General features: G+C 50.7%; 1 protein-coding gene across 1 annotated transcript in view; it reads right to left on the bottom strand.

Annotated features, from left to right (window-relative positions):
• The window catches only part of LOC135919571 (uncharacterized), an 85,328-nt gene that overhangs the window by 7,251 nt on the left and 52,510 nt on the right, over positions 1-25,567 (bottom strand). The window contains exons 8-10 of the mRNA XM_070522761.1: positions 23,588-23,718; positions 18,197-18,308; positions 2,256-2,519 (exon numbers count right to left, since the gene is read on the bottom strand). Of these exons, the coding sequence (XP_070378862.1) occupies positions 2,256-2,519; positions 18,197-18,308; positions 23,588-23,718 (507 nt within the window). The remainder of the gene's footprint in view (positions 1-2,255; positions 2,520-18,196; positions 18,309-23,587; positions 23,719-25,567) is intronic.

Raw genomic sequence — 25,567 nt, 5'->3', positions numbered from 1 at the left:
ACGGAGGCGGCATCATCTGTATTCTGAAATTGGCCTCGAAGTAAAGCTTTTCCTTGACTTCATTTATGGAGATGATGACGACGATGTTTTTGAATCCGCTTCGAAACGGAGTGTCGACCAATCGTCACCTTGTCTGCTTTAACTAATTAAGTAATTTATAGAAAGTTATCAGTCTATCATGTTTGTATTTCTTCTTAAAAGTTTAAATACAATATTACTCCTTTTTATCACCGTAACTGCACGAACAACCTCCCAACACTTTCTCAGGCTTCTTGCAAACAAGCTGTCCCAGAATTAGTGACTACTCTATGACTACCTTCCAAGAAAAAAACTAAACATTGGTTGCCCAAAAAATGTTACGACTTTGTCGGAAAAGAAAAAAAAAAGCTGCCGCGTCACTTGTTTGCCTAAACAGATGTAAAAGCACTCGTAGCAAAGAAAAAGTCGCAGTTTCGCAACAAAGGCATAGCAGCGATTGTGAAAGCAAATTATAGAAGGCAGCTATACGAAGTAAGGATTGCAGTTTTATATCAGCCGTATGAACTAGGAAACATTCGCTTACTAACTAAATTAACAAGCATGGTGTCAGCGTACGCATGCAAACATGAACCCATCACACTCGATGACCGCGGACACTCGCTTTCAAACACTGGCGTGATGAAGTGCGGCAGCAGCAGCGAGCAAATTCAGTGACCGTCGTGCTGTCTATAAGCACAAACACCTTACGCACAACACAGTGGTTGCTCAATCCCGCGACGCTGGCGAAAACGAAGCGCGTGATTGCTGCTGTGGTTCGGATAAGGCGCCAATGGCAGGACCCATGAAATGCGGGTGGTATTATTTGGTGGCGTCATTTCTGAAGTGGCCATCGCTATGGAACCAAAGCAACGCCATTTGAAGTTGTTCGTCAACATTTTGTGGTCCGTTAAGAGACAAATACTGTGCGCCTGTGTGTGGCATTCATTACTGTAGTTCCCGCCAAATGCAAATGCCCAAAGCTGCTTCTCCCGTAACAGCTTGTCTCGTTACGCGTAATTGGGTAACGGAAAAAGTAATAGAATTTCAGATAGCGCTACCGAGACAACACTACGGTAGATCAATTACAGCACTGCAAATATGCAATTGCTTACAATTAAGCGCATGTTATCCATTACGTACAATATTTGTTAGGCTTTCCATACATGGTAAAATTCGCTTATCGCCGACGCAGTCATTGTGAACTTCTGGATGGCTCGCTCGTCTTCTCCTTGGCCGACCTTCCCAAGCACAATGCCACACGCGGCAACATGCGACAAAGGCCAAATATCACCCAGCTCAGCAAAGAGTCTACTATTTTAGAGGTTGTTAACTTTCTAAGCTAGAGCGGCATAAGTATACTTTGCTGTACGGCACCTAGTCTATAAAAAATGTCGAGTGTGAAATTTCTAATACATATTTAGGAGATCGAGAGATGGGAGAGTTAGCACATTTTGTGAGGCTCGTTAACAGCTCAGTAAGCTTTCTTGTTCTGTTATTCAGCCTTTCTCGTCCTTATTGCGCTGTTACTAAACTCGAATATGCATTTTTCTTTCGTTTTGTCGCGCTCTCTTGCTTCTATCTGAAAAAAAGTTGCGTTTCCATAGGTTGCATGTATTGGCACTCTTCCCTAATATTTTTTATAGAAATGGCGTTTGTTTTCCTTATAGGATCCGTTATGGTTCTGAACATTTAGCTAGTAGTCATCACGAATCAGCAGTCCTGGACTTATATACGATATTCTAAACTTCATCCTATAGCGACTTGTCCATTTGCCTACGTTATTGCAACTGCACAAGAGTCGCCATGCACAACAGGCCACCGCTTGCTCTTAAAGCAACAGCAAACAATGATTTTAAGTCGAGCTAGATCGGTAGGATATCTGTATGGAAGTCTATCATTGTTGTCAGTCTACTGATATGTCACTTCGTAGCGTACAAAATTGCCGCCGAAGGTCCCACTGCCACTCAATTTGAACCACACGCACCAAACAGACGAGTTCACGTTGCATCCACACGACTTGAGCCAGTGCTGATGTCATACGAAAGGTACCACAGTCCACCTACTATTGGCGCCACTCCGAAGCTCTGTTCTCGCTACAAATGACGAATTCGTTATCGCAAAAGGCTAATCTTTCAAACTAGCTCAACTTAACATTTTCCTATGGCGTCTCTTTAATATTCCTGGCACACCACAGCACATCGCGGCCCGTCGCGCACACGGGAGCGCTGCTCACGCACCTTTTCGCGGACGCTCCGCGAGTCCTCGTAGGCGAGCAGCACTGCACCGCGGAGCATCACCGCGTTCACGGTCATGTCGGCCGCGTCGTACGTCGTGGGCTCGGCGCAAACGCTCTCCAACGCCAGAGGACGTTCCTGCTCGCAGTCGTCGCCCAGCGTCTGCGACCCTACGGCGGGCCAGTACGCGTGCACGGCTAGCGTCAGGGAAAGTGCCAGCGGTAGCTGGCCATCCCAGCCGAGCTTCACCAGCTGCACCACGGAACTCTGCACATGTGCGTGCTCACTCAGGAGACGGGGTTGATGGACGCAGTTCCCACATGTCTCGTGGACATTTGAACGCTCTGGCGTTCCCTTATGATTCCACGTTAGCTGCAACTGCGAATAAGGGGCACGCACTTTGATTCCTCGCTCATTCACTCGCTCGCTCGCTCGCTCACCGTCCAGAGCGGTCGGTCGGAAATCTATGAAGGCTAGCACGCATAGCAAGCACAAATGAAAAGGCAGTGTCTCGCAAGTGTTGTCAAGGTAGCAACTTCATTACCTTATTTATGTGTACTGCGAGATGACGTCCTCTCCCAAATGAATCTCCAATTACCCCTCTGGAGCATTAGCTGATTCCATCACACAACGTGATTATGACCGCGAGCCCTCGGAGAGATCAGAGCAACAAGCTGCGAATTAAATCTGCTCCAATTACGACGTCAAGATTTCTGCGTCGGCGCTGCGAAGCTTTTCTCGCGTACGTGTTGCACCATGCTCGGTCACTGGATCTGCAAGTGGAAGAGCCCGCGGCTGCTGCATTTTGTTTGAGCGAAATTAGTTTTTTGCGTCGCGCTCAATAAAGCTTCCTTTCATTCGCGCTCCCGTACGTTAAGCTAAAAGTATTGAAGGCACGCACATCAAAACGTCCCACAAAGATGCTCGCGTTTAATGTACGTAAGGCGACAAACGCTATTCTAAAGCCGTCTATATTTCCCAGAGAAATATCGGTGCTCTGGCTGCCTCATAAAATTGGCAGTGGCTTAGCTCGGTTACGCCAGGATATACGTAGCAAAAGCTAAGGCATAGCATGGTTATCCTTGGTTAATCTTGACTGCAAGTTCAGGTTAGTCTGGTTGTCTAGCTATGTTGCGGCGTTTAGCCGGTCGTTTCGGCGCGCTGTTCATCTGTTTCATGGGCGATTCGTTTCCTCTTCATCTCGTTCCGATGTCGATTCAAGTCCTCCTCCTGCTTATCAGAATTCCATACTGCCGCCTCAACTGTTGTTGCGGCGCAAGCGAGCTCTCCTTTTCAATCCTCCGACATATTATCAGGCATGCGACGCAGCTGGCGAAGTGAGCGGAGGCGAGCGCAACGATGAGTAACGCGATGTGACGTCATACCAAGCGGCAGCAGCAGCAAGGCGTGGCGCTGCGCAGCGGTGGAACACCTGTGGCTCGGTGCTACTAGTGGTGCATGCGCAGTAGTTACTAGGGAGCGAGCGAGAGAGAAATATCCGCGGCGAGGCGCGCGTTATGACGTTGTGACTCGGAGCACCGTCACGGCGAAATCGCAAGTTCGCGGCCAATAAAGCTTTCGCTTTAAAAAGTATACTTCTGCACAGATTCTACACGCTGAGTGCCAACCATAAATTGTCGTTCTTTTGCCAGGCCATTGAACATCAGCTCTGTCTTCTGCATGCAAATCTTCAGACCTACTTCTCCATTTTGTCGGCTAAGGACATCAAGCATTTGTTGCAAGTCATTTGCATCGTTCCTCAAGAGAACAATGTCATCTGCAAAGCGCAGGTTGCTGAGATACTCGTTTTCGGTCCTCTCTCCTAATTCTTCTCAGTCTGATAGTTTGAATACTTCTAAGCATGCATATAATTTGCCTGCTTACCTAATTATGACAACTCGGAGAAAAACTGGTTAATCAGGCCAATAACAAAGCGCACATGAAAGTAGGACTTATAATTTGAAATCTACATTTGAATTTAAAGGTTCGCGTCTAATTGAACCATTGACAAGATATGACATACATGCTCCGAGGCATATTTTGTGGACGTCAAATTTTTCAAATTTCAAATATGATTCTTTTTGGCAACTTTTCACCCCTATATACACACATCAGGCACAGTGCTTGTGCAATATACCACGCAAACGGTCAGCGGCCGAGAATGAATTCCGAGTGGTGCGGTGGTGGTGGTGATGTCGCCCGTGCTGCTACTTGCAGCTCCCACATATTACTCTCCACTTACGCATGTGTACAGCAGTGACGAAACAAAACGAAACAAGACGAAAATAGGTTCTATGCGCAGAGGTTTGGAGAGAAAGCAGGATTACGCTCCCTCACGCACGCCTGCAGGTACAAGAGCGGCAGAAGCGAATGGCAAACCTTACATACTTGTACATTTGAATGCTCTAATCACGTTACTGTACCTTAAGTTCTGTTTGCAAGTAGCTTAGTAAATTCCCAGTACTTTGACCGTCGCCAACGAACAGTGCTTGGCCATCTCGTACGCGCTAATGGTGTGCAACCCGACCCGAGAAATATCTGCGCACTTCAAGAATTTCCCTGTAACGTTATCTGCAAATGATATCCGTAGCTTTCTAGTGCTATGCTCACACTTACAACGCTACATGGAGAATCTTGCGGACATAGTGAGGTCGCCTTTTTTTAGGCAAGACGTTCCTTTTTTTTACGAGGGTCGGGAGAGGCTTCTGTATTCTCACACCTCATCAGCCTGCTCATGACTCCTCCGGTACTCGCACACTTTTACTCGGCTGCGCCTACCGAAGTGCGTACCGATGCAAGGGGCCATGGAGTCGGTGAAATACAAGCAAACGCCAACGTTGCCATTAACCCTGTCATCGCCTACGCACGTCGGCTCTTATCAGCCGCTGAGCGCAATTATTCCATTACAGAGCGCGAGTGTTTGGCTCTCGTTTGGGTGGTTGGGAAATACCGAACCGACTTGTACGGACCTCCTTTGTCTGTTGTAACCGACCACCACTACATGTGCTGTCCTCTCTCAAAGGTCATTCCGGTTGGCTTGGTCGCTGGGCCCCGCGCCTACAAGAATCCATATTTGTTCGTCTACAAATCCAGCCGCCTGCCCCAAGATGCAGCTCGCTTGTCCCGGCTCCTGGTCAACAACGTGAGAACACTGATGAGGACACCAACAACTCTCTTTTTCCAGTTTCGGACCTGATTCCCACCGGTGAATAACAAAGCCGCCACCATTCGTTGGAGGAAATCAACAATCGCCTCGAATCATCGCCTAACGATGCATCGGTCCGCAAATTTGCGATTCAGGAGGGTGTCCTATACCACCGCAATTGTCAACCTGACGTACCTTACCTCCTTACATTCGTGCGTAGACACTTACGATTAAGTGTGTTCACCGTACTGCATGATGCACCCACTTCCGGACACCTTAGTGTATCTTGCACCTGCGAGCGTGTCCGGTGTCGTTTCTTTCGGCCAGGTCTTGCACGCTTCTTCCGCCGTTACGTGGTCACTTGCGATCATGCCAACGTCGCAAAACACCCCCGCTGCTACCTTCAGTCAGCTGCTGGTCACCTTCAGTCAACAGACATACCCACGGAACTAATTTTTGCGATGGACTAGACCTTATTATCCCTTTTCCCACATCCACCTTGTGATACAAATGGATAGCCCTGGCTACTGGTTATAATAGCCGCTACGCAATTAGCCGAGCTCTACCAGCCAGTTGTACAACTGATGTCGCGAAGTTGTTACGTGACGTCATATTGCTTCATAGCGCCCTGAGATAATTGCTCACTGACCGTGGCCGTTAGTTTTTCTCTCAAGTCGTCGCCGACGTACTGCGTTCTTGTTAAATTCGACACAAGCTGACCACTCCTTACCAACCCCTGATCAAAGGCTTCACGGAAAGCTTGAACCGCACTCTCCCAGATATGTTCGCTATGTTTGTTTCGCCGGACCACCGTGATTGGCATCTTGCTCTTCCCTAAGTAACTTTTGCATTTAATTCCTCTCGTCTAGATTCACATGGATTTTTGATTTACTTCCTGACGTACGGATGAGTGCCGATTTTGCATATGGACACCATGTTGCCACCATCTGCCGACTCCACTAGCAAGAACGCTCGTGATGCCATCGAGCGTGCTGACTACGCCCGTCAGCTTGCGCGCACCTGGCTTACGGCGGCACGATGTAATAAGCCACGCTGCTAACTTGCTTCGCACCGCGACGCGACTATCCCTCCTGGTACGCTTGTGCATCTCTGGTCCCCTTCCGGCCGTGTGGGCCACTCCTAAAAGCTTGTCTCTCGGTACACGGGACCATATCGTGTGCTGCGCCAGGTAACACGTGTTATCTGAGAGATTGCCCCGGCCAGTTTTGTTTCGTCTCTCTCCTTAGGTACAGTGACGTCGTTCACGTATAAAGACTCAGGGTCATTTACTGTGGTTTCGACGGCTCTCTTAGAGCTCATGGATGGTGCTTCCGCCACCGGGGGTAATGCTACAGAGCAGTTACGTCAGTCACTATCTTGTTTGACCTATATTGGTTGGTTACGTATATCATGACTGCAGAGATGATGAGGACCACAACGCTATAACCTGGCACGAGCTGTTCATTCTAGCAGTGCTAAGCGCATATGCATCATCATCATCATCAGCCTGGTTACGCCCACTGCAGGGCAAAGGCCTCTCCCATATTTCTCCAACAACCCCGGTCATGTACTAATTGTGGCCATGCCGTCCCTGCAAACTTCTTAATCTCATCCGCCCACCTAACTTTCTGCCGTCCCCTGCTACGCTTCCCTTCCCTGGAATCCAGTCCGTAACCCTTAATGACCATCGGTTATCTTCCCTCCTCATTACATGTCCTGCCCACGCCCATTTCTTTTTCTTAATTTCAACTAAGATGTCATTAACTCGCGTTTGTTCCCTCACCCAATCTGCTCTTTTCTTATCCCTTAACGTTACACCTATCATTCTTCTTTCCATAGCTCGTTGCGTCGTCCTCAATTTGAGTAGAACCCTTTTCGTAAGCCTCCAGGTTTCTGCCCCGTAGGTGAGTACTGGTAAGACACAGCTATTCTACACTTTTCTCTTGAGGGATAATGGCAACCTGCTGTTCATGATCTGAGAATGCCTGCCAAACGCACCCCAGCCCATTCTTATTCTTCTGATTATTTCTGTCTCATGATCCGGATCCGCAGTCACTACCTGCCCTAAGTAGATGTATTCCCTTACGAATTCCAGTGCGTCGCTGCCTATAGTAAACTGCTGTTCTCTTCCGAGACTGTTAAACATTACTTTAGTTTTCTGCAGATTAATTTTTAGACCTACTCTTCTGCTTTGCCTCTCCAGGTCAGTGAGCATGCATTGCAGTTGGTCCCCTGAGTTACTAAGCAAGGCAATATCATCAGTGAATCGCAAGTTACTCAGGTATTCGCCATTAACTTTATAGGGGTATTACTCAGGCTCGCGCGTGCGCACCTGACCCTTCTCTGGATCGCACAGCGCCGGCGGAGCGGCAGTCGCTCCCTAGCACTTTCGCAGCAGCCCTAGCAGTCAGAGCTGTGACCCCTAACCCGCGGTTCGCGGTGAGTTGCGACCACGGCGGGTTCAGGCCAGTGGGGACAGGGTGAGTCTCGACCTAAGGTTATATTCACCTTAGAGTATAATGATTCCAACAGACAACAACAGCCACAACACATACAAATACAACACAAAACACAACCACAGCGGCGGAGCATTCCGCACGTCTGAGGTGAAACAAACCGCACAATGTGGGAACCACAAAAGAGGCTGATAATAGTTCAGCTCACCCAAAGTAGATCCGCGCTCGGGCCCTGGGGCGGTGAGTCGCACACAAAGGCCGGGCGCAACAGGGGGACGGCGTGCGGCGGTCTCAGCGGCTGATTTGAGATGCGGCCTCTCGCAAGCTCTTCCGCCGTGAGACAACCGTGCATCGGGGGAATCGCGCTTCTCCCCGAGCGGCGGAGAGGAGTCTCCCCGGTTCCAAGAAAGGGAAAGGAGGGAACGGGGTGCCTTGGCTGCAGCATCGCGGCCAGGCGCGAAAAGCAGCGGGAGCGGCGGAGGTGCCCTCTCCCCGCTACCCTCCGCGAGCGAGCACGTGATTATCGCGTGATAACCGCGTGGCCGCTCCGGAGATATCGGGATGCGCGTGCGATCCACACATCCCACCCCCCTCCTTAAAATAACCCTTTAGCCGCTAAGAGGCTGCCGTCACCTGAGGCTTTCCTGCGAGAGAGACATGCTACTCCGACAGCAACACGGTTTGAGTCCATGTTGGTGAGGGAGCAGCTCTAGCTGCAGACCGTCGTTGTCGCCGTGTAGGTGGTCGCGAGCCAGGCCGGAACATGGAATGATGGTACGGAGCAGCTTGACAGCAGCGGGATGCAGTGGGAGGCAAGAAGGCTGCTGGGTCCGGGTCAACTTGCTTCTCGGCGGCGTCATCTACCCAGTCGGACTTGCCGTGTTGGTGGTGGCGAAGGGGGCCCCTGGATTTCTCTTGGCTGTTTCGGTTATGCTGACGCGATCCCCGAACCAGCCTCGATATGGCGCAGGACAGCTCTTTTGATGTTCTCGGAGGTCGATGCCCTCTGGTATGGTCGAACGCTTTTCTTCCGGTTCGTTCCGACACAGCTCTCTGTCATTGCGCACCCTCGCGGGTGTCGGCACGCAAGATCGGCAAAGGCGTGCCGACCCACCCCGACGATGGCTTGCACCTCGCTGCGCAGCAGGGGTCCACTCTGTCCTTGCGGGAGAAGACTACGCTCGGCCTTGAGGCTGGATGCTTGGTTGCGGGGCTTGCAACTCGGTCGCGGAGCTGTGCGGTGCGGTTCGGCGAATTCTGCGCCGCTGCGACCATTCCGGACCGGAAGTCGTCCGCTGCATCTCTCACCTCGCTGTTAGCCGCCGGAGGATCTTTTCTCGCCGCCTGTTGCCTGCACTGCGCTGCTGACTGCTTACGGCCTGCTCGTCCCCACCGGCAGTGGAGATGGTCTTTCCTTTTTGCTTGGTGGTTGTTTCACGGCTCCCGACGGGCGGTCTGCTGCTGCGACAATTCTGTTAGCCCCTCTCGCTTCTTCCAAAGAGAAAGCGCGTGCTCGCTCTGGAAGCCTGCATGCTAGACATCGGAGGAGCATTCCGTCCGATATCGCGCACAATAAAATAGCCTCCGCGAACCGACAGAGTTAGTTCTGCCGAGATCGCAAGTTATAATGCCGCACCGGGCTCGAACGTCGAGCCGTGCCACCCGATGCCGCTGCCTGCGGGCGCGGGAGAGCATTCTCCTCGGGCCACTCGTTCCCTCTGTCATAGTAGGGTTTGAGATCGCAGACATGCACCGGTCGGCTGATCGGTCTTAGCTTCAAGTCCGCCAGCCTGTACACGAGCGAAGAGACAGTCTCTCGCACCCGGTACGGTCCTGTCCATTTGGGCGCCAGAGAAGTTGAGAATTTCTTACTGGCGTCGCTCAGGACGTGATTCCGTCTCAACACCAGGTCGCCCACTTTGTAGTGAACTTCCCGATGAGAGCGGTCGTACTGCGCTTTCTGCTCGGCACGTGCAGAGTGCTCAGGTTCCGTCGCGCTTTTCGTAAAGCCTCCGTTACCTTCGCGCGCAGCCCAGTCGCATAATCGGCGCGTGCCGACGAAACAACCAGTTCCGTGCTGCTTCGTTCCTGTAGAGTAAGTTCTACCGGACTCAACAGCTCCCTCCCAAGGTTGAGGGTGGCGGGTGTATACCCAGTCGATCTATTCACTGTCGACCTGATAGCAAATCCAATTTCAGGAAGACAAGCGTCCCACTCATTGTGCATCCCCGCAAATGCAACTAGCATGTGCTTGATGTTGGGGTTCACACGCTCAGTGGGATTCGCCTGGGCATGGTACGTGGTTGTTCTCCTGTGCTTAATGCCGAGAGCTGCACAAGAGTCCACGAAGAGTTTGGCAGTGAAGTAGGACGCATTGTCCGTTATCAGCTGTTCAGGATAGCCGAATCGTGTAAACACCTCGATCAGCTTTCCCATGATTACGCGTGCCGTCAGCTTCCGTAGGGGAAACAGTTCCACCCACTTGCTGAAATGGTCTGTGACTGCGAGAAGGAATCGATTCCCGCTCGGTGTCCTGGGGTAAGGCCCCATGATGTCACATGCCGCAATTTGCCACGGTGTTCGGCTATTGATCGGCTGCATGAGCCCGGGTGGGCGTCCACCACGCGGCTTCACGCGTTGGCACACGTTGCAAGAGCAGGTGTAGCGCATCACATCCCGCTTCATTCCAGGCCAGGTAGCAAAGCGGCACAACTTCAGATAAGTTTTAGGGCCACTTGCATGCCCGGCCAGGCACGTATCGTGAAAGTAGCGTAAAAGTGCTCCTCTCAGCGTGCGTGGAATCACCGCTTCGAAGGACTCGTGTGTATCCTTCTCCGCGGGAATGTATCTCAGCAGGACGCCGTCAGAGTCTAGCAGGTAGGAATCCAACGCGCTCACAGCATTACCAGCTGTTTCGGAGCGCCGCGCACCCACAGCAATACCAGCTGCGTCCATGTGTGCCGCGGCCGCGCCGCCGGGCTCCCGGAGCCCCTCAAACACTTTCTTACAAAATGGATCCTCCCGCTGTGCCTCTAACAGCTCCTTTCTGCCGAACACGCACCCCACTGAACTGACGCAGTCCAAGTGGTGCACGCTTTCGTCCTGAGAAGGGGGTTGTTCCGCCCTTCCTTCGGGACCAGCGCCGTCGAGCATTGTAGCAGTTACTCTGCTCTTAGGCTGAGTCACTGAGGGGTCACGATGGGTATTAATGTTACCCCTCCTGACAACCTCAATCGTCGCAGCGGTTAGTCCGCTCTCAAGCTGTTTTGGGCGAGGTGAGTTGAGTAGTAATATTACTCTTCTCACAGTCAACGTTGTTCTTTCCTCTCCTGTAGCGAACGGTAAAATCGTATCGCTGCAGGAGAAGTGCCCATCGCGCGAGCCGGCCGCTCGGCTCTCCTAAACGCCTAAGCCAAGTTAATGCCATATGATCGGTCTCAATTATGAATGGGACTCCATCAATATAGTAGTCAAACTTTTTGAGAGCGAAAATGATCGCCAGACATTCTTTTTCTGTCACGGAGTAATTTTTCTCTGCGGGAGTCAAAGAGCGGCTGGCAAAAGCTACCGGACGCAAACTACCTTCGTGCTGTTGGAGCAAAACCGCTCCTAGGCCAAGGTCGCTGGCGTCCGTATGAATGACAAATTCTTTGTTCAAATCAGGTAGCCTTAACTCGGTGGTTTCCACGAGCGCGTTTACGAGGTTGCGCAGTGCCTCCTCTTGCTCGGGACCCCACCTCCACTGCTCACCTTTCCTCAACAGCATTGTCAAGGGGGCTTGCAGTGCAGCGCAGTTTGGGATGAACTGTCGATAGAAATTCGCCAGCCCCAAAAAGCGTCTCAGTCCGCCTATGTCTTCCGGTGACGGGTAGTTCAATAATGCCTGAACCTTGTCATCACACGGTAGAAGGCGTCCGTTATCAATTTTAAACCCCAGTAGCGTTACTCGGGTTGCTGCGATCTGGGTCTTGGTCGGGTTTAGCGTTATCCCCGCAGACCTCAGACGCTCCAACACGTCCCTGAGATGGCGTAAGTGCCAATCAAAGGTACGCGAGTATACCACAACATCGTCCAGGTAAGCAAGAGCGTGGTGCCACCTTGCGTCACCCAAGACACGGTCCATCAGGCGCTGGTAAGTCGCAGGCGCACCGACAAGTCCGAATGGCATACGGGTAAACTGGAAAAGTCCCCTGTGACACGTGAAGGCAGTCTTCTCTCGGTCACAGGGATCTACCTCCACCTGAAAGTATCCTCTGCTTGCATCGAGCGTAGTGAAGTACTTCGCTCCGCCAACGTTGGATACGATCGAGGGAATGCTAGGAAGCGGATATGCGTCCTTGCGTGTCACCTCGTTCAGGCGGCGATAGTCAACACAAAGGCGGGGCGTCCCATCCTTTTTAGGAACCAACACCACAGGAAAACCCCATGGGCTGTCCGACCTTTCAACAACGCCTGTATCGAGCAGTTCGTCCAGAGCGCTGTCTAGTGCTTTCCTCTTAGCCAAACTCACCGGCCGAGGATTACACTTCCACGGAGAGGCGTCGCCTGTCTCAATTTTGTGCCTGTATAGCGTAGTGCAACCAGGCCGCTCTGTGAATACGGCATCATATTCAGTCAGAAGCGCTGAGAGGCGAGCCTTTTCTTCCCCCGACAAACTGCTTGAGTCGTCCAGCAGCGGGTGGTATCGTTCGCCCCTCACTGCGGCACAGTCTGCCACCGCAGCGGGGGTTATGGGCTTTGCGGGAGGGGAGCAGTTCCCCTCCGCGCCTCTTTTCTCAGCGCGGTTGGCCGGACGGCATTTCGACCCGGCCGCAACCGTTCTGAGGGACCTTTTCGGGCAATCGTTTGGTCGGTCTGCGCGCGAAGCATCATCGAACGAAGTTGTCTCTGACGCTTTTTGAAATGAAACGAAAGGTTTCAGGGTGCCACATGCTCGCTCCCTATATCCTCCGTTGCAGACGTCAATAACAATGCCCGTCTTGGCGAGGAAGTCTCTACCAAGAATTATAGGAACCGACAGGCCGGGAAGGTGAGCGAGGCGCTGTCGCCTCACCCGTTTCTCCCACCGCACCACAAGCCTAGCAGCACAGCTCGCGTGTGCCGTGCCACTGGCGAGTCGGAAGGTCACATTACTCTCTCTCAGTCGGATAGCGTTCCGACGGAGATGTTCATACACCTCGTCGCCAAATAGTGAAGCGCTTGCTCCTGTGTCGAACAGCGCAAAAAACCTGCGCCGGGCGACTGTAACCTCTATGAGCGGCACTGGCGTGTCGTTGGGCAATCCAAAACGACAAGCCAGCGGGGCAAGGAGTTCATGTGTCTCACTTCGCACCGCTGTAACCGCCGCCGGCCATGCAGCATTGCTCACCGGCGGCTCCGCTCGTTTCCCGACAGCGCGTGCTCTCGGTTCGCAGGCTGTCTATAATCCCGGGCGAAGTGCCCCGGCTGGTTGCACCGATAACAGAGGAGAGCCGGCCTTTGACGGGCTTGGCGTCCAGTGCCTCGCGCCGTTTGACCGTTGTTCCTCTCTATCGACTGCTCCCTTGCAGGCACGCTCTGCTCTCGCATCATCGAGCCGGCATATCGACCACGATTCTGCATACCTCGGCCATCGGCAGCGCATGCTGCACGCATAGCATAAGTGTACGGGTCGAGAGCCCGGTCAGATAAGCCCCAACCGTTTCTCATTTGTCCGTCACTGAAAGCAACCACACCATCTCCACCGGAACGAGTGCGAAAAGTGTCCCCGTTCCACGCGCATCGCGGCTCAAGTGCCCTCGACGCTGGGGGTGGAGGTCGGTATGAGCGCAAGGCGAGTATGTCCGCATGTATGCGCTTTGCCTCCGAGGCCAGCTCATCCAAATCCCTGAACTTGCTGCCTCTTAGGTACGCTGCGAAGGTGGGATGAGCTTGTCGCGTGACTCTCTCCACCTTATCGCAGTTGGGAGCAGTAGGGTCAGCGGTACGATAAAGTTCGTCCATCGCCCTGACGTACTCGAGCAAGGATTCGTCCGGATGCTGAGTACGTAGCTCCAACTCGCGCCGCAGACGACGCTCGTAATCTGCGGGCAGGAATTCCTCGCGTAATGTCGCTCGGAACTCGGCCAGCGTGCTAGACCGGTAGCCAGTAAGCCGGAACCAGCGGGCAGCGTGATCAGTTAACGACACTGGTACGACGCGTTCCAGTATCTCGCCATCGGACAGCCCCGTTGCGCGCTGGTAAGTCAGCACGCGATCGAGGTATTCGTTGACGCTAACTGAATCATGATACCCGCTGTAGGTGGGTAAGTCCACCCTCACTCTCAGTCTAGCAGCGGCGGCAGATGTCAGCAGAGTGTTCTGCACGGCACCTGTCAACCTCTCAATCAAGCGCATCGCATCCTGCAACAGCGCCTGTTGAGGCTCGCTCTGGCCAGTAATGCCTGGCACAGGAGCAGAACGCGTCGAGCAAGTATGCCGCAGTGGCTCCATGCTCTCCGCAAACACTGGCGAAGGGTTCGGCGTAATGTGCCTCACGCCTTCAAGGGTACATCCTGCCGGAGAGAGCGCCTAGTGTGTAGCGCTACCCTCTTCGAAGCTTATCAAATTCCCAGGGCTAATGTTCGCCGCAGGGCATGACTGAGCGGTAGCAGTTACCGCCGCTTCGAATTGTTGCCTGTTGGTAGCAACCTGCGACAGCGTATACAACGGCTGTAAATCAGCCCCGTATGCTGCCATGGTTCGTTCGTGCAGTGGCAGTCACTCACACAAACAGACTCAACCTGTCACACCTCTGGCCCCACGTTGGGCGCCAAATATAGGGGTATTACTCAGGCTCGCGCGTGCGCACCTGACCCTTCTCTGGATCGCACAGCGCCGGCGGAGCGGCAGCCGCTCCCTTGCACTTTCGCAGCAGCCCTAGCAGTCAGAGCTGTGACCCCTAACCCGCGGTTCGCAGTGAGTTGCGACCACGGCGGGTTCAGGCCAGTGGGGACAGGGTGAGTCTCGACCTAAGGTGTTTATTCACCTTAGAGTACAATGATTCCAACAGACAACAACAGCCACAACACATACAAATACAACACAAAACACAACCACAGCGGCGGAGCATTCCGCACGTCTGAGGTGAAACAAACCGCACAATGTGGGAACCACAAAAGAGGCTGATAATAGTTCAGCTCACCCAAAGTAGATCCGCGCTCGGGCCCTGGGGCGGTGAGTCGCACACAAAGGCCGGGCGCAACAGGGGGACGGCGTGCGGCGGTCTCAGCGGCTGATTTGAGATGCGGCCTCTCGAAAGCTCTTCCGCCGTGAGACAACCGTGCATCGGGGGAATCGCGCTTCTCCCCGAGCGGCGGAGAGGAGTCTCCCCGGTTCCAAGAAAGGGAAAGGAGGGAACGGGGTGCCTTGGATGCAGCGTCGCGGCCAGGCGCGAAGAGCAGCGGGAGCGGCGGAGGTGCCCTCTCCCCGCTACCCTCGGCGAGCGAGCGCGTGATTATCGCGTGTAACCGCGTGGCCGCTCCGGAGATATCGGGATGCGCGTGCGATCCCCACAACTTTTATCCCAATTTCTTCCCAATCCAGGTGTCTGAATACCTCCTGTAAACACGCTGTGAATAGCATTGGAGAGATCGTATCTCCCTGCCTGACGCCTTTCTTTATTGGGATTTTGTTGCTTTCTTTATGGAGGACTACGGTGGATGTGGAGGCGCTATAGATATTTTTCAGTATTTTTACATATGGCTCGTCTACACCTTGATTCCGTAATGCCTCCATGACTGCTGAGGTTTCGACAGTGGAAATGCTTTCTCGTAATCAATGAAAGCTATATATAAGGGTTGGTTATATTCCGCACATTTCTCTATCACCTGATTGATAGTGTGAATATGATCTATTGTTGAGTAGCCTTTACGGAATCCTGCCTGGTCCTTTGCTTGACAGAAGTCTAAGGTGTTCCTGATTCTATTTGCGATTGCCTTAGTAAATAGTTTGTAGGCAACGGACAGTAAGCTGATCGGTCTATAATTTTTCAAGTCTTTGGCGTCCCCTTTCTTATGGATTAGGATTATGTTAGCGTTTTTCCAAGATTCGGGTACGCTCGAAGTTATGAGGCATTGCGTATACAGGGTGGCCAGTTTCTCTAGAACAATCTGCCCACCATCCTTCAACAAATCTGCTGTTACCTGATCCTCCCCAGATGCCTTCCCCCTTTGCATATCTCCCAAGGCTTTCTTTACTTCTTCCGGCGTTACCTCTGGGATTTCGAATTCCTCTAGACTATTTTCTCTTCCATTATCGTCGTGGGTGGCACTGGTACTGTACAAATCTTTATAGAACTCCTGAGCCACTTGTACTATCTCATCCATATTAGTAATGATATTGCCGGCTTTGTCTCTTGACGCATAAATCTAATTCTTGCCAATTCCTAGTTTCTTCTTCACTGTTTTTAGGCTTCCTCCATTCCTGAGAGCATGTTCAATTCTATCCATATTATACTTCCTTATGTCAGCTGTCTGACGCAGCGGTGGCGTAGACGTAGAACATCCGCCTCGCGTGCAAGAGGTCCGTGGTTCGAATCCCGGTGCCGGCAATTTTCCACCGGATTAAAAAAAAAATCCGCGTGTTGATAAAATTGCATTAACAGGCCTGGAGTGTGGCCTGATCCCGGTGACCAGAACCGGTAACGCACTCCCTCACCAGAGCAGGATTGGCCACCCTGGTGCAGTACTTGGCCACAACCTCCTATATGAACAACACAATCAAGCGCATATGCGCTTCTAAATAAACCTGTATAAAGTCATTCCCATGTCTCTTTCCATGTAACAATACATAGAGCATGACTCCAGCGATGAAGCATCAGAGATGGCGAATGCGTTTGAAGCGCGCGCTAGTACGGCCGACTTATATGACTAGCCATAGCGAGGCCATGCATTCTCTCTAATAGATGGCTCTGGCATCGTACCTCCTTGGTCATCGAGAGCGCGCAATAATTGACTGGCGAGCCAGTTTCTTTCGCCACCACAGAAAACCAGTGTTACAAGGCGGGACAAGATAACAAAGTGCACATAGATGCTGCGCCTGCTAGCAAGTGTATCCAACTTGTCACGCTGTGCCTTTTATGCAGGTACAGGACAGCACTAACGAGACCAAGAACCCAGGTAAAAAAGAAATGTGGTGGGAGAATTTGGTCCATGTGGCTCCTGACAGCTTCCGCAAGCAAGTTAATCGCCTTTTATCTGTGGTATACACCTCGGACATGTACTGGTCTCTGTTGCAGAGAGTTTACCTTCGAAGCGCAACGACACCAGTTGAAACGCTAGGAGGCAAGGCCGTAGGGAAAAGCTGGTACGGGTGCTGCATTACTTGCACAAGATGTCAGCCAATCTTAAAGATATTAGTGAAGGTGCGAGTCTTAGCGTTGTTTCAGTATCGTGTAAGCTAACTGATCTGTGCGCAAATATTCATACTGACACGCACATGCCTGGAGTGTACTACATGTCTACGCGGAAGCACCGATTTGTGCAGCTTGTGCGGCAGGTAGTGCAATCTTTGGTTTTCATGTGTGGAAAACGACACGTCGGCCAGTCAGGCAGATGTTTCACCGATATTAGGAGAGAGCACAAGAGCGACGTAAGAAAACTTTCAATCTATGGAAATCTTGCACTATATACACTGTCACGAGTGCACATATTGGCCCGTGTTTTACGCGTATGAAGTCTCACATAGACAGCCTGATCAGATGTATTGGACAATGTCAAGATTGATCGCGCCGCTGTTAATTGCGCGAGCATTCGTTCTCTGAAACTTTCACAGAAAGAAATATATCTCTTGCGACGGCTTTGTAACAAGAATATCCTTGTGTGTTAGTTTCATTTCTTCTTTCCTAGTTCTTTCTTTTTTAGATTGCTTCTTGGTTTTGTTAATGCTGCCTTGGCTCCGTATAAAAAATACAGTACGATAATAAATGCATGCTGTTGCTAGTAAGTGCACACCCTGTGTATTCCTTCCGTCATGTCCCGTCTTCCCGCGGTAGTTTTCGGTGATCCTTGAGAGGATGGTCCCATTTCCGGATGGTTCATCCCATTCCTAGCCTCGTCAGCCGCATTCCGATGGCATCGAAGAACATGAACGATCCTGTACGCAGCCACATGTGGGCTCTTAGAAACTCCAAGGTGGTCGCAAATACGCCAACCACTACGGCGTCTATTGCATAGCACCAGTACGAATTAGCCAATCTTTCGTCAATCTTGCCAGAGTCTTCATAGTAGGCCAACTTAGAGCCAAAGGAGCCAGCACGTATTAGTAAAGTAAGCGTTGATCGTTGCATACCTACTGCAATTGATATCGCGTAAAAGAATACTCACAATTGCAGTGGCGGTACCTTGGCCGTAGTCATGCGGCATCCAGCTGCTTGATGGCTTGGTTCGACACTGCTCCGCCATGAGTACGTGCGTCACCAAGATCAGTTCGTCAGCCCTGCAGTCATCACGCTAGTGTCAGTGAACAGTGAGGCAACAGTGCCAAACGGACCGTTCAGCAAGGTAGAATCACCACTTTATAAACACGTTTCCAATCTATTTCAATCGGGATGAATAAAAAAAACAAGACACCCGTGTACCGTGCATTGGGTACATGTTGAAGAACCCTGGGAAGTCAAAATTATTTAAGCGTCTCCCACTGCGGCGTCCCTCATAATCATATCCTGTTTTTGGCACGTAAAACCACAGAATTTAATTTTTCCGGTCTATTTTCCGCTCGGTTTGACTTGGCGTCATGGAATAAATCTTAAGCTTCGCTATGACAGCTTACAACGTCAGGGCATAAATGTGCGCCGCGTGGTACAAACAGACGTTGTTTCCGTCAAAAGTACATCAACACTTTCTTTTTGTCGCCGCCGCTTTGAAACATACAACAAACTGCGGGCGCCACAACTCATGACCATGGCGTCAGATCCACCACGACCGTGGGTTGTGGTACTGGTACATTGTATACACATACGTGTAAACTGTATGACATACGCGTAGACACGAAGTAGACACTTCCTAGATACACAGACTGCGTAGTCACCGGCGAACATTCCATTGCTCAATGCTTGTAAAAAAAAAAAAAGGACAGGTCCAAGGTCAAGTCGCGTTGTCTACACTACGCCATTGTTTCGGGCGCTGCATATGTGCTTGTTTCCTAACAAATCTACAACACATTTATATAGTGCTGTGTGTAGTGCTAGCTACTGGTCACATCGGCTCTCCAATCAATTCCCGACTGATTCTGTCACCGTCCGGTAGCACAGGAGAAATAATACATTGCATTGCTGAAGTATCAATGCACGTCAGAGAAGTTCAAGAGCACTAGATTATTTTGGATACCACCTCTGCATTGTCCCTTGTGATGAAACGTTCACGCTGAGAAGTGAACTGTTCTCCTAGCAGCACTTCATATTGGGTGAAGAGCTATGCGGCTCCTTAAAGCAAACATTACATTTTAGAGCCCAGCTCCAAGGCGCGCGTTGTTCAGGCGAGCGTCGGTGCCCTCGGCGTAACCGAGTGAACGACCGCAGCGAAGGATGAAAGAGCGAAAGCGGAGCGCAGCGGTGAAATAAAGATGGAAGCCAGTGGAGGAGGGTACGGCGAATGTGTGAGGCGAAAAGCATGGTGCCGCGCAAGACGGGCTCTGCAGCGACGATGGTTACAAGATGGCGCCCGATTTTAGCGCGCGTCAGACATATGGAATCAAAGTGCTGCATGGGCGGAGGTCTATCTGTGGCAGCTGCTGTGAATTTCGCCCACGCGTCACCTACGCGCTGCCTCTCGCTATCTCCCGATTAACGAGGCAGTTCCGACCCACTTCACTCCGCTTGCAACGCGACAGTTTGTCACCACCAGCCAAAATATCCTGAGATGAAAACCCGTATAGAGCGCCAATAAAATGTAGAGCTATGCTCTATATTTATGTATGCTACAGAGCTAGGCTCCAAGTTCAGATTACGTAGTATAGTGATCGTACTTGCGTTTTAATAATTATGACACGATTCCTATTTAGTTTTAAAGTAGCGTGACAGTTGCAAAATATCGTGCTGCTGTCGTGTATCTTGTTTGCGAGGAATGCATCATAATCATCAGCCTGGCTACGCCCACTGCAGAGCAAAGGCATCTCCCATACTTCTCCAAATATCCCGGTCGTGTGCTAAGTGTGGTCATGTTGTCCCTGCAAACTTCTTAATCTTATCCGTCCACCTAACTTTCTGCTATGCTTCCCTTCATTTGGAATCAAGTCCGTAACCCTTAATGACCATCGGTTATCTTACCTCCTCATTACATGCCCGGCCCATGCCCCATTTTTTTTTCTTGATTTCAACTAAGATGTCATTAATTCGCGTTCGTTCCCTCAACCAATCACCCAATCTGCTCTCTTCTTATCCCTTAACGTTACACCCACCATTCCTTTTCCCATAGCTCGTTGCGTCGTCCTCAATTTAAGTAAAACCATTTCCGCAAGCCTCCAGCTTTCCGCCCTGGGGTACCCCGGTACCCTAAGACACTACCTTGGGGTTCTCCAGATACCACGGGATATAAACTAGATTGCTGATGTCCCAGTTGAACATATTGTTCTCTATGTGCAAGGTAGGAAGTGAACTTCCACGTAATTCTGATGATTCTGTCTTCTGATTATCTCAGTCTCATGATCCGGATCCGCCGTCACTACCTGACCTAAGTAGATCTATTCCCTTACCACTTCCAGTGCCCCGCTACCTATCGTAAACGTAGCTGTTCTCTTCCGAGACTGTTAAACATTACTTTAGTTTTCTGCAGATTAATTTTTAGACCCACCCTTCTGCTTTGCCTGTCCAGGTCAGTGAGCATGCATTGCAATTAGTCCGCTGAGTTACTAAGCAAGGCAATATCATCAGCGAATCGCAAGCTTGTTACTAAGATATTCTCCATTAACTCTTATCCCCAATTCTTCCCAATCTAGGCCTCTGAATACCTCCTGTAAACACGCTTGGAGAGATCGTATCTGCCTGACTGACGCCCTTCTTAATTGGGAATTTGTTGCTTTCTTTATGGAGGACTGCGGTGGCTGTGGAGCCACTATAGATATTTTAAGTATTTTTACATACGGCTCGTCTACACCCTCATTCCGTAATGCCTGCATGCAGAAAACTAATGTTGCAGGAAACTGCAGAAACTTAAAGTAATGTTCAACAGTCTCGGAAAATAACAGCAGTTTACGATAGGTAGCGAGGCACTGGAACTGGTAAGGGAATACATCTACTTAGGGCAGGTAGTGACCGCGGATCCGAATCATGAGAGTGAAATAATCAGAAGAATAAGAATGGACTGGGATGCGTTTGGCAGGTATTCTCAGATCATGAACAGCAGGTTGGCATTACCCCTCAAGAGAAAAGTGTATAATAGCTGTGTTTTACCAGTACTCACCTACGGGGCAGAAACCTGGAGGCTTACGAAAAGGGTATTACTTAAATTGAGCACGACGCAACGAGCTATAGAAAAAAGAATGGTTGGTGTAACGTTAAGGGACAAGAAGAGAGCAGATTTGGTGAGGGGACAAACGCGAGTTAATGACATCGTAGTTGAAAATAAGAAAAAGAAATGGGAATGAGCAGTGCACGTAATAAAGAGGGAAATTAACCGGTGGTCATTAAGGGTTACGGACTGGATTACGAGAGAAGGAAAGCGCAACAGGGGGCAGCAGAAAGTTAGGTGGACGGATGTGATTAAGAAGTTTGCTGGTTAACATGGCCACAATCAACACATGACCGGAGTAGTTGGAGACGTATGGGAGAGGCCTTTGCCCTGCAGTGGGCTTAGCCAGGCTGATGATCATAATGATGATGTTCTTGTTTGGGCAAAAAGCGCTACCGATAACAATGAGCACCAGATGCGATCATCACAGCCGCAATCAACAAGTATGAAGCATTTTTGTGCCGACAGGAATGGGCTTAAAATGTAATTTGACGAGAGCGTCCATCTGTGAGAGCGATGGCCATCCTTGTGGTCCTGTTGTCATTTAAGGGCCAATCGGAACGAAATCTTACTTTGGTTAAATTCAATTTGGTTATGAAAATAGTAGTATGTAGCACTGGAAAAAGTCGCTGTTTTGTCCGGAAGGCTAATCATTCATTGTCACAGCAAATCGATGGGCAGTTATACGAAGTAAGGACACTAGTTTTATCGGCTGTATAAACGTGTAAACGCAGGCATACTAACTAACTTAACAAGCATGGTGTCACGCACGCACAAGCAAATATGAACACATCTCAATCGTTGACTGACGAAACTCGCCGGCGAAATGCTGGCGTGAAGAAGCGGGGCATCAGCAGAGAGCGAACTGATATTCGTGCTGCCTCTCGCTTCAACGCGTACAAAGCGGTGAGAACACAGCGCACACGAAGCTATCAGCTCTCGGCGCACTTACACTTTGTGCTCATCGCAGATTGCTTTCAAGATGGGGCCCGCACGGCCGTGCTCCGCTGAGCCGAACTTCCCCCGTCCCCGAATTCTTCGCGTCTTCCTGGTGCCTTGCACTCGATGAGAAATGGCGCGCTTCCTTCCTGCCTTTCTCCCTCGCGCGCGCGAGATCAAACCACCATCCTCGCCTTACCCTCGCACACTTTCACTCGCATATACCACATCGCGGTAAGCGTCCACAATGTTATAGCACTTGGGATTTATGTGGAACATCCCGGCGATGCTGACGGCGATGGCGAAACTACGCCAGGACTGCCTATATAGTGGCTATCACAATACTAGCATTACTAATCTGCAGGGGCGGCAATAGAAGTTCCCTGTTTTCTGCCGCCCAATAGCTATGTGACTGACTGTCAGGTGGAGGGCAAACAAAAGGATGGATAGGTGGGCTCGTTGGTAATGCATCATAATACAAACTTACAGCGCTAAAAACACAAAATACGTAGAAAAATAAACACACACCATACGCATTCATGTTCATGCTCAGGACAAACAAATGCCGGTGTATTCATAGAAAGCACACATGTTATATAAAGGTGGATGGAGTGACTTCATATTACAGCATGTGATCGTGAGTCTTTCTACACCGCGGAGGCGTTACCGAACAGCACAGCGCTATCAGAAATAGCCGCACTGAGACGACGCGTGGACCTGGGGGTTAGCCGACATGACGCAATCCCAACACGTCACCTCTGAAATTTTAAACGTGCCAAAAGCGCCATCTAATCTCGGAGTTCATGCCGAGGATCCGGGTTTTTAAGCATTCTGGGTCGTGCGTCATTTCCGTCGTTTTTTTTAGTTTCGCTGTCACGAACGTCTATATTTGTGAGTATTCACTCGTACTTCGATTATGAAATTTTGCCTGAAATTTTGTGTGTGTGTGTGTGTGTGTGTGTGTGTGTGTGCGTGCGTGCGTGCGTGCGTGTGTGTGTGTGTGTGTGTGTGTGCGTGCGTGCGTGTGTGCGTGTGTGTGTGTGTGTGTGTGTGTGTGTGTGTGTGTGTGTGTGTGTGTGTGTTTGTGTGTGTGTGTGTGTGTGTGTGTGTGTGTGTGTTATCCAGTACATGCATTCCTGTGTTGAACCAGGACCCTGGTTGAACATTCAGTTCACATTCACACATTCAGCACTTGATCGCACTCGAGTATTGATGTAGCGTCGGCATACATAGACATTTCTGTAAAGCCGTCTGCTTTGGCATCTCCGAATGCGCATGCCGTCGCGTCGTTTGCTATTTAGCCTCGCCACACAGCGCAGAGCCCGCACCCACCGGATTTCCTTCACGAAATCAAACAGTGCAGTGGCCGAATCCTTGTCGAAAGTCTCGTTCGGCGGGAATCCGAGGCCCAGAAATAGGCGGTTTTCTGCGGGGAAATGCTGCTCCAGGACACGCTTGATGGTCTGCACACAGCACACGTCACCCACTTCACAAATGTGATATACTGCAAGGCAGGCGCGTGCCTGTGGCTACAAAGGCAACGCACTTGCTATCGTGCTCATTCAGTGCAGGAATAAATTCTCCTGCAACGACGACTGACGTTACCTGTTGGGCCCACGTTTGCGAAAACAATAATATACGCATTTTTGCTTTCTTAGCGATTATGTTTAGTGTCATACTTTTGTATACTGCATAACATCTGTTGCGATATAAACCACGGACTGCTACAGTGTATCTGCTACAGAAATTCTTTCTCTTTTCTTTTCATTTTTACTTCCTCTGCCTACCAACTCGGAAGTGCGAAAACATCGTCAGATTTGTCGTCCAGTGTTTCGTTATGCACTTTGTTACGCTACAGAGTACTGTCTCGTAAAATGTATTCTCCTGTTACCATATATTCGTTAGGCTAAATGCTCCTCGCTGTCGCGGCGCCATGGCTTCCCATTGCTGGGTGACGTAATCAGAACATCGTCTCCAGGGGCGCGGTTTTGCACTCGCTGTATCCTTCCAGCTTAGGCTTCGCACGCTGTGATAGCCGAAAATCTTCATGCCACACTCATGCGGGTAATCGCACTTTGCCAGATCGGAAAGTTTATATGGCTTGTACAGAGAGTTTGCTCCTATTTTTCCGATTACGATGCGCCCGCTGAAAATAAAAGTTTAAAATATAGTTATTGTATTTTTGTTAATTGGCGACTAGTTACCACGTATATCCCGTCACCCCGTGGTCAGCACCGCTGACGGTATGTCTCCGAAGGAGAACCGTCCTTTTAAATCAATGCAGCTATTCTGCATTAGTCCTTGAGATCTTCGTAGAAACTGACGGAACAACGTCAAGCCCGTGCTCCGTAACCGTATTCTCACGCGAAGCGTATTCAAGCACCTATGCTTCGCGGCATGGCTAGAAAGACACAACAATTCACTCATACGAAGCCCCATTTGAGGCCCCACGTGCATGGACGAGGTACTACTTGGTAACTTATTGGCTAACGTTCCGCTAATGGAGACAGAAAGGCCCTCGGCCACCGAAGTGCCAGGTCGTCAGTTTCGTCACTGTAAAACACCCTGAATCCCTTATGCTTCATTTAGCCCGAGGCCCATGTCGTTCGTGCAGTTGCATTCTGATTGTTATCACATCATGCGCACGAGCGTGGATATGCACAGATTCTCCGCTGCATCATTCGCTTCACAACCTTCCGAAGAGGCAAACATCCTGTCTTCTCGTTCTTCCCCGGCTTAGTGTGTGGTGGCGATCCAAGGCGAAAAACTACATAAAATTATTATTTCTTTATTTTATTGTGATAGCAGTTATATGAGCACTCCAGGTGCATTCTTGCCACCGACGTCGCCGTGATGTTCCGTTAAAAGCCCAAGGACGATAAAATAGTATCTGCGCGCCGTATACTCAATGTGCGAGCGAAATAGTGCGATGGTGAGCCCGCAATCGCGGCTCAATGCCGCGCACGCAAGGGAGGGAAGCGGGGAGGAAGCGCGCCGTCTTCCATCGCGCTCCAGGGAGGGAGGTGGAGAAGGGGGGGTGCGTTCTACTGCGGACGCGCGTGAATGCGCGGATCGCATCCCAAGCGTGAGCGTACGGCTCGGGAAGCCGCGCGCCGCCGTATCTTGATAGCCGTCTGCGACGGAGAGAAGGCTCGCGACGCGTTGTGTTTTCGCGGCTTATATATCGCGTTCATGTGAGACGTAGCGAGAAGGCCAATTTGCTCGCTGCTGCTGACGCACTTCTTTACTCCAGCGATTTGACGGCAAGATTCCGTGGTCATCACGTGAGATGTGTTTATGTTTGCTCGTGCG

Source organism: Dermacentor albipictus, chromosome 8, assembly GCF_038994185.2.
Source record: "Dermacentor albipictus isolate Rhodes 1998 colony chromosome 8, USDA_Dalb.pri_finalv2, whole genome shotgun sequence".
NCBI lineage: Eukaryota > Metazoa > Arthropoda > Arachnida > Ixodida > Ixodidae > Dermacentor > Dermacentor albipictus.
The sequence above is the reverse complement of the archived record's forward strand: the minus strand, read 5'-3'. Positions and strand labels throughout refer to the sequence as shown.